Here is a 16,543-nt window from a genome sequence, read left to right on the forward strand (position 1 = left end):
ACTAGTGGGTCATGGTAAGTATGTTACTTAAACGTAATTTTAGGAAGAAAATTTCCTTTTAGCAGCTTTTAATGAGAAAATTGTTTTAAAATGTTAAAAGAAGAAATAGTAAAGTTTCTAGTGATATATAATTTTTATGTCTTTGTCTCTGTATGAAAGTGTGTTGAATTTTTCAAATATGACCATATTTGCTCGTCATAGCAAAACTACATGAACTATTTAACGTCTCCATAGAGTTAACCTTTCTCAACTGAAGTCAAATACCCACTCACTTTTGGGTGGAATGAGGAAATTTGGAGTAAAATGCCTTTCCCAAGGACACATCACAATGCAAAATCAGACCTCAAACACTGATGACTGGTGAACACTGGATCAGAAATCTAGTGCCTAAAATGTTCTGTCACAGTGGCTCCTACAGTGAGATTACCTGAATGTCATCAGTTGTACTGAACTTAACCAAATAGAAAAGAAATATTTACCATAAAAGGTCACCCACAGAGGTATTTTCTCACAAACTTTCCATGTCTTCACAGATCCTTACTGTTGCCCACAGAGGCATTTTCTCACTAACATTCCACCTCTTCACAGAGCCTTACACAGTTGCCCACAGAGGCATTTTCTCACTAACTTTCCACCTCTTCACAGAGCCTTACACAGTTACCCACAGAGGCATTTTCTCACTAACTTTCCACCTCTTCACAGAGCCTTACACAGTTACCCACAGAGGCATTTTCTCACTAACTTTCCACCTCTTCACAGAGCCTTACACAGTTACCCACAGAGGCATTTTCTCACTAACTTTCCACCTCTTCACAGAGCCTTACACAGTTACCCATAGAGGCATTTTTCACACTTGCAGAGTTACCTACAGAGGTGTTTTATTACTAACTTTCCACCTCTTCACAGAGACTTACAGAGTTACCTACAGAGGTATTTTATCACTAACTTTCCACCTCTTCACACAGCTCCACAGAGTTACCTACGGAGGTGTTTTATCACAGACTTGCAACATGCCTGCTGCTTACCTAGTTCCTTCCAATTCCATACTGGTGCCCTCCATATCAGTGTGCCGGACGTGTTCAGGTAATCTGTCATCACATGCAGTAATTTTCTCATCAGCAACCATGGGTCATGAAGAAAAGAAAGAAACTAATCTCCTGCAGATAGACACAATAGCTGAGTGGTATGAGTATTCAGTATATGGACACAATAGCTGAGTGGTATGAGTATTCAGTATATGGACACAATAGCTGAGTGGTATGAGTATTCAGTATATGGACACAATAGCTGAGTGGTATGAGTATTCAGTATATGGACACAATAGCTGAGTGGTATGAGTATTCAGTATATGGACACAATAGCTGAGTGGTATGAGTATTCAGTATATGGACACAATAGCTGAGTGGTGTGAGTATTCAATGTATAGACACAATAACTGAATGGTATGAGTATTCAGTATATGGACACAATAGCTGAGTGGTATGAGTATTCATTATTCAGTCTGAGAGTCCTGGGTTCGATCCCAATATTGGCGCCTGGTGGGTTAAGGGTGGAGATTTTTCCATTCTCCCAGTTCAGTCGATGTCCAGACTTGCTGGTGCCTGAATCCCTGGCATATTTTAAAGATCCTGTAATCTTTATCAAAGTTTGATTGGTTATGGAAACAACCACACCTCTGAAAACAGTGGGATTGCCTACAAGGCAGGTAAAATGATTGTGCATGCAAAAGCCTTCTGGTAGGAGTGAATGTGAGAGTGTCAGCACACATATCAGTTCTGTCTGAATCTTTCCAGCCATTGTAAGCTAAAAGAAAGAAATGAAAGCTAAGGTGAAAGTGAAATGGTTTGATTCAGAGGAACACTGAAATGAGATAATGGGGAGCAAAGACAAAATTCAAACAACTGATGGTGCTCACTGTCTTCATGTGCTCAGCAAGGGAGGTCCAGTCTCTGCAGTAGTCAGTAGTTGGTTTAATGAATGCTTATTATTGTTAATACTAATGGTAATGCAGATTGACACTCAACCTCACAGCAGGGAGCTCATGATGTTGACAATAAATAGAACTTATACATTCATAAACATACATACATCAAGTACATATACATGAACAAGTAAGTGCATGCACAAACAGGCAGAGAGTGCCTGTACATCACACGCACAACCAGCAGAAGTCCATTGGCTGGTAGGCAGGACAGAAGAGATGTGTTTTGAGAGACTATAAACTGAAGAGGGGATGGACTGAGAAGGGCAGTTTATTCTGTATGTCTCTTTCTCTCTCCTTTGTTGGTCAGTGCTGCAGTGTGTTTCTGTGCTGTTTCCCCAGGGTGGGGGAGGGGCAGAAGGGCAGGGGACATCATCCGAGGGGAGGGGGACAGGGGAACTTCCCCACTACACCAACATTCTGGACACCATTCGTGCCTTCAAGAAGCGAGAGTTCAGACCCAACCCCCGGGTATGTGCTATTTGTAGTTAATGTGTTGGTGTCAGTTTGTTTATATTCATAATTACTGTATTGTATATATTGCATTTTTGTCACAACAGAATCTCTGTGGAGTTCATGCTGCTCTCCCTGGGATGAACATGTCGCTGCAGTGCAAAGCTGTCACCCCACACTTTTTTTTTTCAGTCTGCAAGTATATTTGTTTTACTATCAAAGCAGGTTTTTCTACAGAATTTCGCTCAGGGCAATCCCATCATTGCTGTGGGTTCTTTTATGTGCACTAAGTGCATGCTGCACACGGGACCTCGGTTTATCATCTGATCTGTTTAACTGAATAAATGACTATTTATCTTCAAAACCCAGCAGGTTTACAAGACAGTCACAAAACAGAATATTCAGTGTCTCTTCTTATGTGTGTGTATGTTCGTGAAAAAGGCAACTTTGTCTTGTCTTGTTTGTTAAAAGTTCCAGACAGTTGTTGATTTGTTGAGTTGTGTTCTGCCACTTTTTTGAGACGAGATCGTGACATGATTGTCATACCTGATCTTGTGTCTGTTGTCAGGCATGCAGTGCTTGTATGTGTGTTCATGTGTGTGTGTGTGTGTGTGCAGATTTATGTGTGCATTTCCTGAGAAACGTTTCCACCTGAAAACAAATGCCAATGAAGATTTTCTAAAATCTGTATAGGGGATCATATTTGTGACTCCAAAATACCAGTTAAATGAAGTTCAAGGGAAATAAACATGTTCATGTTTAAATTCATGAAGAAATCAAGAGTTACTGTTTATCAGCAGAACACCTGCATATTTGGAATGAATTTTTTCCATGCCATTTTAGAGATGCAGTTACATTGTTTTTCAAACAAGTAAATGTTTGATCCATTTTATTGAGATGCTAGTTGTCACTTAGACACATTCATTTCCCAATTTGATCTTGAAAGATCACATCGTCATTGGATTGCCAATATATTTTTGTCACATTGTTTTCTTTGCAGGCTCTGCAGCGGTTGGTAGAAATGGGATTTGAGGAGACGGAGTCAGTGGAAGCATTGAGAATGTTCCGCAATGACCAGGATGCAGCGGTGAGAACAGAACTTTATGTACTGCCTTGTGCACCTTTGTCTCTCTGTCTTCTCTCTCTGTGTCTCTCTCTCTCTCTCTCTGTGCGTTATTTATTAAGGTGAATCTAGATAAAACGATTGATATAGTTTTTAGAATGTGTGGACATCTATCAGTGCATGAAAAACGGTTGTATGAAAATACAGTAATTAGAGTTGTTAATTCATACAAGTATTTGGGGATGGTATTACCACAAAATAAACATGAATAATGCATGGGAAGAGTCTTGTAGAGAAGGGGAAAGAGACATGTCTATGCAAATAGGCCTTGGTATGATGCTTTGCAAATGGAGTTAGGAAAAGAGATTTGTGTTATATAATGAAAAAGGTTCTGTTTGAACATGTTTGTTTTTTTTTTCAATTGTGTGGTGGTCCCAGGGAGTGGGAAACAAACAGCAGTTTATTACAAAATTCAAAAATAGACTCACTTGCTCCTTTAAACAAAACTGGCATTCTGACATGGAAAGTAAAGAAACATATGGTTGGGTTGTTTTTTTTCATTTAAAAGTATATTTCATCCTGAAACATTTCTCACAATCATTACAAATGAATGGCTTTGAATAAATTAAGCAAGATGTAGGCTAAGGACTCTTGGTTTTGATGCAAACAGGAGATGGTTTCAAACTGGAACCTCCGTACAATCAGGTTGATGATTAGAAACACTTCCTTTTTCATGTGCAGTGTATCATACGGTGCCCCCTCCAAAATAATATTCTTTAAAATAGACATCATGGTCTGATGATAAAATTATTATTAGATTGATTGCTAAGGTCATTGCAGAAGCTTAAACAATAAGACTGAGAATTAAGATACTTAAGTCAGGATCTGTTAATAGTTTAGAAGGCATTTATTTGTAATTAATGCCAAGGTTACTATATTATTTGGACAAATCAGAAAACAGACCAGCTGCCGTGGTGAATTGGTTTGTATTGCGGACTGATAGCTGGGAGGACGTGGGTTAAATTCCCAGTGGAGGTATTTTTAGCCCGTGGCCAGCTCCTACCCAGAGTTTTGTCTGCTTTGGGCTTAAACGGAAAGACTGGGACCACACACTCGAGTATCATCCAATTCACGGATATGTCTTTGGGTGGGTTGATCCAATTTCCTGACCAACACTGCAAGTGTCTGTATCTCTTGAGCCTGGTTGACGCTGGGATATCATTATGACAGGAAGTATAGAGTACAGCCTTGTCACGAAGCCCCAAACCTAAATGGACCTCCATATATCAGCATTGTCGTCATCATCAACAATTACAGTTTTGTTATTGTTGATGTTAGAATATATTCATGAATTTATGTTGTTGGCCCCTTGTCAAAAGACCTTTCTTGGCAATGACAGTAGATATTTCCAGTGTCCATTTACTCTCTCTATTTCGAAAATTTCACAGATCTGGTTTACTTCTTACACACACACACACAGACACAAACATACAGACACACTCTCTCTCTTTCTCTTTCTTTCTCACAGTTACTCACTCTGTCACACACACACACGCACGCACACATGCACGCATGTATGCATGTTTGTGTGTGTGTGTGTGAACAACACATAAGTTTTGTTTTATTTTTTTTTACCTAAATCTTGTCTCCTGGACCACTGTGATACAGAACAATGGCACTGGCTGCCAGGAGACATGAGAGAGTGGTGTGTGTGTGTGTGTGTGTGTGTGTGTGCTTGCGTATGTTTTAATATATGTGTGTCTGTATGTAAATATGTGTAGATATATGTTTGTGTGTAAATATGTGTGTGTGTGTGAAGTGTATGTGTGTGTGTTTGTAAACAGTAGAGTTGAATATTAAATGCTTTCCTTCCTTTTGTCTTGCTGAGTAAGTGTGATGTTGGAACAGTTTGACTGGCTGCAGGGGAACAGGAGAGAGTGGTGTGTGTGTGTGTGTGTGTGTGTGTGTGTGTGTGTGTGTGTGTGTGTGAATATACATATGAGAATGAATTCGCCATTAGGACGACTGCATTGAATATAAACTGATACATGATAATGTTTTCCTGACCGGTGTGTTGGGGACCACTGTGTGACACGGAGACAGTGTGACTGGCTGCTGGGGGACCGAAGGGAGAGGGCGGCAGTGGTGGAGGAGGGACTGGACCCCTCCTCCCTCGTCTACCAGGCCATCATGGAGAACCCCACTGTGCAGCTCGGCCTCAACAACCCTCGCTGTCTACTGGGTCAGGCCCCGCTTCCTCAGTCCTGTCTGTCTGTCCATTTTTGTAGCTTTCACACATTCCCACCATCTGGATTTTTCCAGGAAATAAACAGAAATGTCACTTTGTTATGGAAATACAAAAATGTGGCTGTTCCAGAAAAAAAAAATTGTGTAATATATTTCTTCAGTTGATCTCAATGGCGTCTTTTATGAGCATGTGCCAGCATTCTGTCAGAACAGAAAATCAGAAAGGCTGTAAAATGAATGGATAAACCAAAGTGGCAACGAAGAGAAACTACGTGTGAGACCTACACTGAAAAGACTTTAAACAGTGACAAAGAGGATGCATACAGAACACAGCTGAAGGCAGAATCAGCATGAGTGCCATCTTTGATTTTGCATTGAGCTCAGAGCTGCAAGGAATGGTATTCCCAAACATGGACTTGTGACTTGTTGTTATTGATAATTTTGGTCTGTTCTGGATTTTTGGAGGCTGTAATAATGATACCCAGATTCTAGGGTTGGCATGTCTGAGCTTTTGTGTGTGTCCATTTCATTCTGTTTGTGAGACACTTGCTCAGAAGCTTTTCCACGTGTAACCCAGATGATTAGACATGGGGACGTGGGAAAAAATCCAAAATTTTGCACAGATGGTACAACTTTTGCTGTCAGGCTGAGTGTGGACACCGTCAGTCTGCCTTTCAGTCTGCAGTGTGAGTGCTGGCTGATCTGGTAGTGGACTATCTGTCAAGTGCACACAGGAAAGAGAGAGAGTGTTTATCAGATTCCATTCATTTTTTTCCAGTTCTCATAAGAGAAGAGCGGTGGGGGTGGGGTCTTTGGGTTACAGTGCACAGACAGTTTTTTGTGTTTTTTTTATGGCAGTAAAGTGATTGATTGATTGAAAGTGAATTGTGTTGCACAGCTTCATTGATTGAAAGTGAATTCTGTTGCACAGCTTTCTTGCAGATGCTGGAGAACCCGATAGCGGCCAACCAGTGGCTGAATGACCCAGAGACAGGCCCCATCCTGATGCAGGTGTCCAGAATCTACCAGATGCGTCTGGACGGGGATCGAACCCCTGCTGCCCCCTCCCAGCACCCCACCACCACCAGGTCCACGCCCAACTCCTCGTCAGAGGGAGCATCGTCAGGGATTGGCACCGCTTCCCCCCCCTCCTCTGTCCCTCCCGCCGCCACCTCCTTGCCCTCCCTGTCTCTAGCAGGGGCCAGTCCAGTGCCAAATTCTAATTCATCGCAGCCCAACTCTGCTCCAGGATCTAGTTGATGCTGGCTTTGTGCTAGTGTGGTTCTTCTGATTGGTGTTTGCAGCTTCAAGGTCTTGGGTGTCCATGTGTGGTGCATGTGTGTGTGTACATGTGTGTGTGTGAGAATGAGAGAGAAGGAGATTTAAGTGTAGCATTGTGCATTGCAGTATGATAATGTACACAACTCAGCATGTAAATATGACTTTCCTGCTAACCCACAACCAGATTCTCTCTCCTTGTGCTATTAGGTGGTGGTGTCAGTAGTCATCAGCACTTTGGTCAGTGATAAAGCAGTTTAGTTTGATTTTGTTCTTTGTGGTTTCCATTGACAGGGCAAAGAGTATATCTGTATATATTTATACCTCATATATTTATGAGAGATGGAGAAACAAACCCAAGAAGTGAATTATTTTTCTGTAAGCTTACACAGTCAAATATCTGAACATGACCTCAGTTTGCTGCAAAAGCAGGAAAATGTTCTTAGCTTTAAGAAAACTTCCTTCAGGGGAGAGGGAGAGAGAGGGAAGGATAAATTCATAAATAAGGAAAAGGAGAAAGCCCCAGGGAGGGTTTGGGGAAGGGTGGGGGAGCTGGATTGAAAGTGAGTTCATTAGTTTTAATTCTGTTCATTCTTTTTCATTTTGTTTGCACACCATTTGTTTGTGTGTGTGTTGCTCTGCTCCCTACTACACACTGTGCCAAAGATGTGACTCTTCCTACTTGTCCTCTCTTGTTGCACCATCAGAGGCAATGTCCGGAGTATTTCTAGGAATTTGTTTGTATTGGGGATGTATGGCTTAGAATGCTACAGTTGACATGCCACTGGTGTCTGTGTGCTTATGACTACTTGGGAGAAAGGGTGGTGGTGTTTGATCAAATTTACATTTAATTACACATACTTAACCGTGACCCAACTAGTGCAGACTCCGGCAGGGGTCTGACATTCCTGTCCTGTGCAAACTACTATCCGCCTATGCGGAGCAGACGAAACTACGGCCGATAACCTCCCGGAAGTAGGTAACCTCCCCTTTGTCCCGCTGGTTATCGCCCTCTTTTTCCGGCAGCCATCATGACTCCTGTACCTGTGCTCTTCACACGGCTAAGTTTTACATTTTCCATGTTGAGCTCTGAGGTTTTGTTAGTAAGTTTCCAGTTCAACCAGCTTCTACTGTCTTCTGCCTCTTTGAGCCATAAAAAAACAATTGCAAAGGAGAAAGTCTGCTTAGCTTGGACAGTGCTTGAGTTTGTTCCTCTTAGAACAACAGAACTCGGTTCATCTACAGTTGTTTATTTTTGCAACCACAGTTACACTGCTTTTTTGTTTTTATTTTTATTTTTTTTCTAATTTATCTCTGAGTTTATTATTTTTGTTTAAGCTTCTCAAGAAATCATCCTGTGAGTGATTCTGCACATGTGGCTCATCTGCACACAAGAAAAAAACAATGATTATCTAAAAATAATAATAATAATGTGGAGGTTTTACAGTTCATTTTTCATGAAGAAACGAACACATTAAACTATGTGGCATATTCTGTTACTTTGTTTTTGAGGATGTTAAAGAGTCAGTTAGAATTGTTCCTTTAATATCTTACTCAGCCATGATGAGTTTTTTGTCCTTTATTTTGATTTTTTTGCTATACATGTGCATCATCAAGAGTGTAGTTGTACCAATAATTGATAAGTTTGGCATCATCATAGTTAATAACAGCAGTTTGCTTTTTGATAACAGATTATGGGGTTTTTTTGGGGGGGTTTGTTTGTTTGTTTTTTCTTTCTTTTTTTTTATTTGTATATGAAAAATTTATACTGGTTGGGTAAAACGTTATTTTACTTTAGCAACTTTTATTCAGTGATTTTTATGTTTACAGCTTAAATATTGCACTGGAAACAAATGTTTTTATTGGATTGCTCATCTTCACAGCTTATATTTTAAACAGTATTGTCAAGATTATTTGTTGATTGTATGCTTGAAATTGTGATAAGTTGATCATGGCAGTCTGTTTCATGGATTCATTGGACATGTTTTATGTTAAACAGTCATACATCAACAGTACTGCAAGTAACTTCACTGGTCTGTTGTGTTAGAAATTTGGGCAGTCAGGTTGCTTGGATTGAGTGTTTACTTCTTAGTCTTGCTCTTTCAGGTTTTGTGTGTCGTTCACTTTCTTGGATGTGTCTGTGTTTATGGAAGAGGAAGGGGTGCAAGGGGACAAATGTCAGCTTATGGAGAAAATCACCATCAGTTTGATTCGAAGCATATGTGATTGGTGAGAATCGGTGAGAACTGGATGGTGATGATTTGTGTGGGTGTGCATAATATGAAATTGCAGTATACTGATAAGGAACCAAGCTTTCATTTTAAACAGATTATGTGCTGTATTTTATTCATTGTCATAGGATTTACCTGAATAATGAAAGCACTGAAGCGTGAGATAAATGCACCCAACTTAGTCATGGTCCTGAAACATTGAGAGGCGACACCCACTTTTGTTCATCATTATAATGCAGTGAAAGGTTATATGAGTGGATACTTATGATAGTTCATTATAGTTAAAAAGTAGTAAATAACTTTTTTAAGTAATAAAATCAGATGATGACAGAAAAACAGTGAAAAGTAGTTTGACTAGAAATTAATGCTGAAGAAAAGAGCAGGTGAAGTGTACTTTGGTCAACACATGCATAAACCCTATCCCATTCAACTTCATGTATGGAATGCAAAGCCACCAGAATAAATTCAAAGGATCATAGAACACAGATATTGCTTAAAAACTGAAATAATACTGATAATGCTCTATAAAAGAAAGAGGAAGAAGGACAGAAAACAGGAAAATTGCTGTGTCTTGCAGACTGTGATGATCTGCAGCTGAGGCTGCTGGTCAGCCACTGCCTGTTGCCTTGTACACAGCAACTGTTGTCCGTGTCAGTGTGTGCAAATGTCATTGCTTTAAAAAGATAAAGTGAGATGATGGATCAAATCACAGAAAAGTTATGTATTGTTTGTCATTGAAAGATAGAAATTTGTTTGGTTCAAAGTTATTGTCACAAAGTGTGAGTGTACAAAGTTGATAAACCTGTACCTTAAAAAGCAAGCTTTTTTATGGAGAGGGTGTGGGGGGGCAGACAGATGTTGTGTGGGGGTGTGCTATGTTGCAGCAAGTGTTAGTGCACCTGTTCATTGTGGAACCAGTGCTTAATGGTTGATGAATCTTATCTTTCTTGGGTGTTGCAGTCACTCCAGAAATGTCCACCACAAAATGATTCCAGTTAGAAATTTTTAGTTAAAGATAATACAAAGCAAACTCAAGCATTATGATATAGCTGAAGCAAAGAAAACAAGAGAGGCAAGGCCTTCAAGACTCACTTGTGATAAATTAAGTCCCCTAGCATTAATTACAGAGTAATTTCCCTTTTTTACTATCTGCACCAAAACGTTTGCAAAATAAATTAAAATTCCATGCTTAGCAAAAGAAGTTCCTGTTTGAACAAAAAATGATAATAATGACTCCTCTTGTTGTTGTGTCAGAATAAGAGGTCAAAGTGCCAAGTTTAGAGAATACAAAAAATATAAATATAACAGTAAATGCAGTTTGCATATAATTAGGCTTCTTTTTTTAATTTTTTTGTGCCCATCCCAGAGGTGCAATATTGTTTTAAACAAGATGACTGGAAAGAACTGAATTTTTCCTATTTTATGCTAAATTTGGTGTCAACTGACAAAGTATTTGCAGAGAAAATGTCAATGTTAAAGTTTACCACGGACACACAGACACACGGACACACACACACACACACACACAGAGACAACCGAACACCGGGTTAAAACATAGACTCACTTTGTTTACACAAGTGAGTCAAAAAGTACCTTCTGTCCATGGAGCAAACTGTTTGGCGGTCTTTTTTTTTTTCTTTTCCCTCTTTAAATGTAGTGTTCAAGGTTTGGGTTGTTGTTTTTCACTTGTGACTGTTTTTTTCACAGTTGCATCTGTAATTGTGGACCTGTTTTAGTTGCCTGTTCATTGAAGTTTGGGAATGAGGAACAAGTGCTGCCTTCTTCCTTCATTGTAGGACATGGAAAGATGTTGGTTTATTTTCATGGCACATGGGTCCAGCTGTGGTGGTCTGCCATGTTAAGGCAGAAAGAACAAATGATCAGTGGCATGTTTCATGATGATGTGTACAGCTAAGTAATTGCATATCAGCAGCATTTCAATATGGATACTCATACAATCACACACACAGACACTGTTACACACACACATTAACAGTGCAATCTGTTTACCACTTTCACAGTACACAGCAGTGTTCATACAGTTTTTAAAAGTTTTTAAGAAGTTGTGAAAAAAACATAGCATACCTTTCAAGTTCTTACAAGTCTGTAAAAATGACACAGATTTGTAAAAGTTTTAATTTTTTTATTTCTACATTACTGATGACAAGAAATATATGCACATTGTTTCTGTCAGTAATATACAGTAAAGCACCTGAATTGGAATTTTGAAATACAGATTTATTAAAGCTTAATCCGGAGGACCGAAAAATGTCAGACACTTTATTTGGATTCCTCATGTTTTAATTTTTTGGCCTTTGGTGTTTTCAGGTTTTTCAAAAGTTTAAAAATTTTGTGACTAAAAACCTGAAAGGAGAAGGTGACGGTTAGAAAGTAGTTTGTGGGATTTCAGTTGATGGCCAGATTCTGGGGTAGGCATATCTGAAATTATGATTTGAATAGGAAACCAACACACACACAAAAACCCCCCACAAAAATCAGTGTGATTGTCTTCAGTTTGAAAACTTTGGAAAATCCCTTGTGTTATGATGGTGTTTTGTTTTTTCTTATAACTGAGAAAAGCATTTTTCAAATGAAAAAGGTTTGGGTTTTTTTTCTATCAATATTATATGCCACTTGCTGTGATGAAAATAATGTCTTTTTTATTATGCAAATGGAAGGAATCATATAATTGCCATAATGTTGTTGACACAGGCAGAGAATAATCTTGTTTCATTTCTTTTTGAAATATATGTCATAAAATGAAATAGTTTGCAAGTTGTGTTATCAGTCTGTTTGTTTTTGCTTCTTTCTTTTCCACACTTAAACATGTTTGTTTTTTTTGTTAACACCTGTTTATTTTTGGAGATGAAACATCTCTCTCTCTCTCTCTCTCTCTCTCTCTCTCTCTCTCTCTCTCTCTCTCTCTCTCTTTCATACATTTTTTGTTTGGTCGGTTTTTGTTTGAATATCAGTCTCAGAATTGTGATGACTGGAAAAACGAACGCAGAGTAGTGCAATATGTCTTTCCAAAATGAAGTTTCAACAAAACTAGGTGTTCTTTTTTTTAATTTTCAGTATTTGTTTACACCCCTTTCACACCCCTTCTTTTATCTTCCTGTTCTTTTCTTTCTCTCTTATTTTCCTCCTTACTTTCTGTAGCAGCTATGATCAGAGGATTGGGACTGTGATATTTCCACCAGCAGATATGATAGGACACATGTTATGCCTCAGCACTTCTCCCCAGGTCCTGGAAGCCATACAAAGTGTCAGAGACCACTGAGTTTGAGTTCTGAGTGAAGAGACCCCATGAGGAGTTCAGACTGGCTTCAGTCAAGCCCCAGGTGATTTTGGATTTTACTGGGGAAAGACAAAACTTGTGAATAGGGTCAATTATTTTTGCTTAAAAAACAAGATGATATATTTATACATACACCTTGTGTTTTTCCATCCCACTGTCCCATCCCCTCCTTTCCATGTTGCTGTGTTCTTCAGGGCATTCTGTGTTCAGAGAATGGCTTTGTAGTGCACTGTATCTCATTTGCTTGTTTGTGTGTTAAAGTTGCTTTTCTCATTAATCCAAAACAGCAGAGCTGTTTTTTTCCAGTTGCTTTTCTCATTTAATCCAAAACGGCAGAGCTATTTTTTTCCCAGTATTTTGCAGTGTAAACACGAATATATTTATAGTGAAAAACTCAGTGGTGTTTGTAGATTGTCATAAAAGCATATCTTTGTGTTTGATCGCTGATTGTGATTTTGATTTGATTTGTGATTCAAACAAATGTACAAAAGCAAAGAAATAAAGACAACTTTCTCACTTTGATTTGTTGCTTTTTCTTTTGACGTAAAGAAAGGTCTCTCGTATTCTGTGTTGATCTGTTGTTGTTAAAATGTAGGCACTATGTGTGTATGTCTGTGTGGTTGCAAAAGAATCAGTATAGTCTGGTGGCACTGATATACTTTGATTTCATAGTTGTTGAGAATGCCTGGAGAGAACTGTGTTCAGGGATGTTACCTCCCTTCATCTGTGTAGAAATATTGATCAAATTATCTAACACATAATACACAAACTCTCACACAGAGTTATCTTGTGCTTTAATCAAATCTGGCAATAAGACTCCAAATAGTCTGTGGTATTGTTGGATAATCATCAATTGGGTTTGGTATAAACTTATAGATAATGGTAATCTGTATTGGTGAGCAACTGCAAAGACAAACTTCTGAATGCCATCAGTGATGGAGTCTCCCGTCAGACCGACGGATGAGAGGGCAGGCAGGCTTATCTGTCGGTGTGTGTCCACCTTTGGGAGAAGAGGCCGATTCTGGATGTGCAGCACTTCCCACAGGTGTTGCAAGGGAAAATGTCTCCAGAAGTTGAGCCATGCTTCCTTCGCTCGTGCTTCTCCTTAATGGCCAGCGTTCTCTTGTTTTCAAATGTCTTTATGCCACTAGAGCACAGCATCCTCCAGTGGGAGCGGTCAAGGGCATCAATTTCCCAGGAAGCGATGTCTATGTCACAGGCTTTGAGGTTTGTCTTCAAGGTGTCCTTGAAGTGCTTGCAGGGTCTTCCAAGTTCGCGGTGGCCTTCAGCTGGCCATACAAGAGCATCTTCGGGATCCTGCTGTCTGTCATGCGGATGTGTCCTGTCCAGCATAGCTGACACTGGATCAGCAGGCTTTCGATGCTGGGCAGGCCACTCCTCTCTAGGACCTGGAGGTTGGAGACCCTGTCTTGCCACTTTATGTCGAGGATCTTTTGTAGGCATCTCTGGTGAAACTGCTCAAGTTTTTGAATGTGATGGCGATATGTCGTCCATGTTTCACACCACAAGGTGGTCAGCACAACAGCTCTGTAGGTTTTCATCTTGGTGCTGAGCCTGATGCCTTTGTTGTTCCACAGCCTGTTGTTGAGTCTGCCAAAGGCGGAGCTGGCCTTGGCGATGCGCAGCGTCACTTCTGCATCAAGGGCTCAGTTGCTGCATAGGGTGCTGCCCAGGTTGCAAAACTTGTTGACTGACTTGATCTCTGTGTCATCGATCTTGATTACAGGTGAGGGGGAGGCACTGGCGTTCTGTGAGCTAGCTGGTTGGTACATGGACTCGGTCTGGCTGAGGCTGATGGAAAGTCCAAAGTGCCTGCAGGAGGTTGAGAACCTGTCCATAATGAACTGCATGTCCTCATGGGTGTGTGCATCAAGCGCGCAGTCATCAGCGAAGAGGAACTCTCTCAACAGTGCCTCAAACACCCTGGACCTGGCGTGGAGTCGCTGCAAGTTGAAAAGTTTGCCATCTGTGCGAAACTGAATGTAGATGCCCCGGTCACAGTCTTGGAAGGCGTCAATCAGCATAGCAGAGAAGAGAATGGAGAACAGTGTGGGTGCCAGGATGCAGCCCTGCCTCACTCCATTTACCACAGGGTATGGATCCGACATGTCAGTATTTTCCTGTACTCTCGCCTGCATGCCATCGTGGAATGACGCAGTCAGCTGGATTAGGCTCTCTGGGCAGCCAAAATTTAGGAGGATCTTCCACAGACCACCGCGGTTCACCGTGTCGAAGGCCTTAGTCAGGTCTACAAAGACCATGTGGAGCTCCTTGTTCTGCTCACAGCATTTCTCTTGCATCTGGCGTACGGCAAACACCATGTCACATGTTCCCCTGCCTGAGTGGAAGCTGCACTGTGCTTCAGGGATGACTGTGTTGGAGACATGGACAACCAGTCTGTTTAGTATGATGCGGGCGAAGATCTTGCCGGCGATGCAGAGGAGAGAGATTCCACGGTGGTTATCGCAGGAAGTTTTGTCTCCCTTCCGTTTGTAAATGTGGACAATTGAAGCATCCTTGAAATCCTGGGGGACCTCCCCTCTCTCCCAAATAGACTGGAACAGGGCGGTCAGCTTATCTGTCAGCACCTCGCCTCCATACTTGTAGATGTCAGCCTGGATTCCATCCGCTCCTGGTGCTTTTCCTGACGTTGTCAGCTCCAGGGCCTTTCGGGTCTCAGCCTTGGTGGCAGGGGCAGCTAGTGAGTCATTAACTGGTAGCTGTGGGAGGGCTGAGTCCCTCTTGAGGAGGGTGTTGCAGCGGGCAAGGATGTCTTTCTTGTTTGTCAGGAGGGTGGTCTGGTCCAAGGCTCGGACAGGGGTTGATCCTGTGACTCTCGGCCCATACACAGCTCGGAGACCATCATGGAAGGTCTTCATGTCGTGAGTATCAGCAGTGGACTGAAGCTCTTCGGACTTTCTCTCCCATCAGGTGTTCTTAATCTCGTGCAGCCTCTTCTTTACGAATTGCCTGGTTTGCAAGAACTGGTCCTTCTTCCTCTGGCAGTCTTTATCGGAAATGCCGTATATGTAGTGTGTTCAGGAGCTTGGAGATTCCAGAGTCGTTCTCGTCAAACCAGTCTTTGTGGCTCCTCTGTACAAAGCCGAGTGTGTCAGCTGCTGCTGTGTACACAGCATCTCTAAAGGTGCTCCATACCTCTGCTACATCAGTCGATGCAGGAATTTCTTGGAGAGCTGCTTGGATTTGCTGCCGCAGCACATCCTTGGTGATAGGGAGGCGGCAGATGTTCAGCTTCCAAGGGGGTTTCTGCCTGGCTGGTTGGAGCTTGCATACAAGTCTGATGTTCATCTTGCTGTGTACCAGGCAATGGTCTGACCAACAGATTGCTCCTATCATGCAGCGTGTAATGGAAACATCACCTCTGTCCCTTTGCCGGACAATCACATAGTCCAGCATGTGCCATTTCTTGGAGCGGGGGTGCATCCATGTGTTCTTGTACTTGTCCGCTTGTTGGAAGAGGGTGTTGATGATGGTCAGTCCATGCTGCGCACAGACCGAGAGCAAAAGCAGTCCGTTGGAGTTGCACTTGCCAGTGCCGTGCTGTCCTAGGACTTTTGGCCACGAGGAGAAGTCCACGCCGACGCGGGCATTGAAATCCCCAAGGATGATCAGCCTGTCCTTTCTGTCTACCGCTGAAATGGTGCGGCTGAGCTCCTCGTAGAAAGCTTCTTTGATGTCGTCAGGGTTGGTCATCGTCGGGGCATAGCAGCTGATGACTGTGGAGAAGCGATCCTCGGACAGCTTCAGACACAGGGTCATCAGCCTGTCGTTTATCCCACGTGGAAGGCTGTCAAGCTGTTGTGCAAGTTTGGTTCGTATGGCAAAGCCCACGCCTGAGGTTCTTGGGGTGCCATCTGGCTTCCCATTGCAGTAGAAGGTGTAGCCCCCTCCAACTTCCTCCAGCTGGGTTTCACCGGCAAACCTGGTTTCGCTCAGGGCTGCTGTTTCTA

The 16,543-nt window shown here is 41.6% G+C and overlaps 1 protein-coding gene across 2 annotated transcripts in view; it reads left to right on the forward strand.

Moving 5' to 3' along the window:
• Positions 1-13,067, forward strand: part of LOC143276322 (ubiquitin-associated domain-containing protein 1-like) — a 35,733-nt gene extending 22,666 nt beyond the window's left edge. For both annotated transcript variants that reach the window (XM_076580831.1, XM_076580832.1), the window contains exons 7-10: positions 2,324-2,452; positions 3,435-3,521; positions 5,601-5,739; positions 6,676-13,067. In XM_076580831.1, the coding sequence (XP_076436946.1) occupies positions 2,324-2,452; positions 3,435-3,521; positions 5,601-5,739; positions 6,676-7,004 (684 nt within the window). In that variant the 3' untranslated portion in view covers positions 7,005-13,067. The remainder of the gene's footprint in view (positions 1-2,323; positions 2,453-3,434; positions 3,522-5,600; positions 5,740-6,675) is intronic.
• The last annotated feature ends 3,476 nt before the right edge of the window (positions 13,068-16,543 follow it).

This window comes from Babylonia areolata, chromosome 31 (assembly GCF_041734735.1).
Source record: "Babylonia areolata isolate BAREFJ2019XMU chromosome 31, ASM4173473v1, whole genome shotgun sequence".
Classification (NCBI taxonomy): Eukaryota; Metazoa; Mollusca; class Gastropoda; order Neogastropoda; family Buccinidae; genus Babylonia; species Babylonia areolata.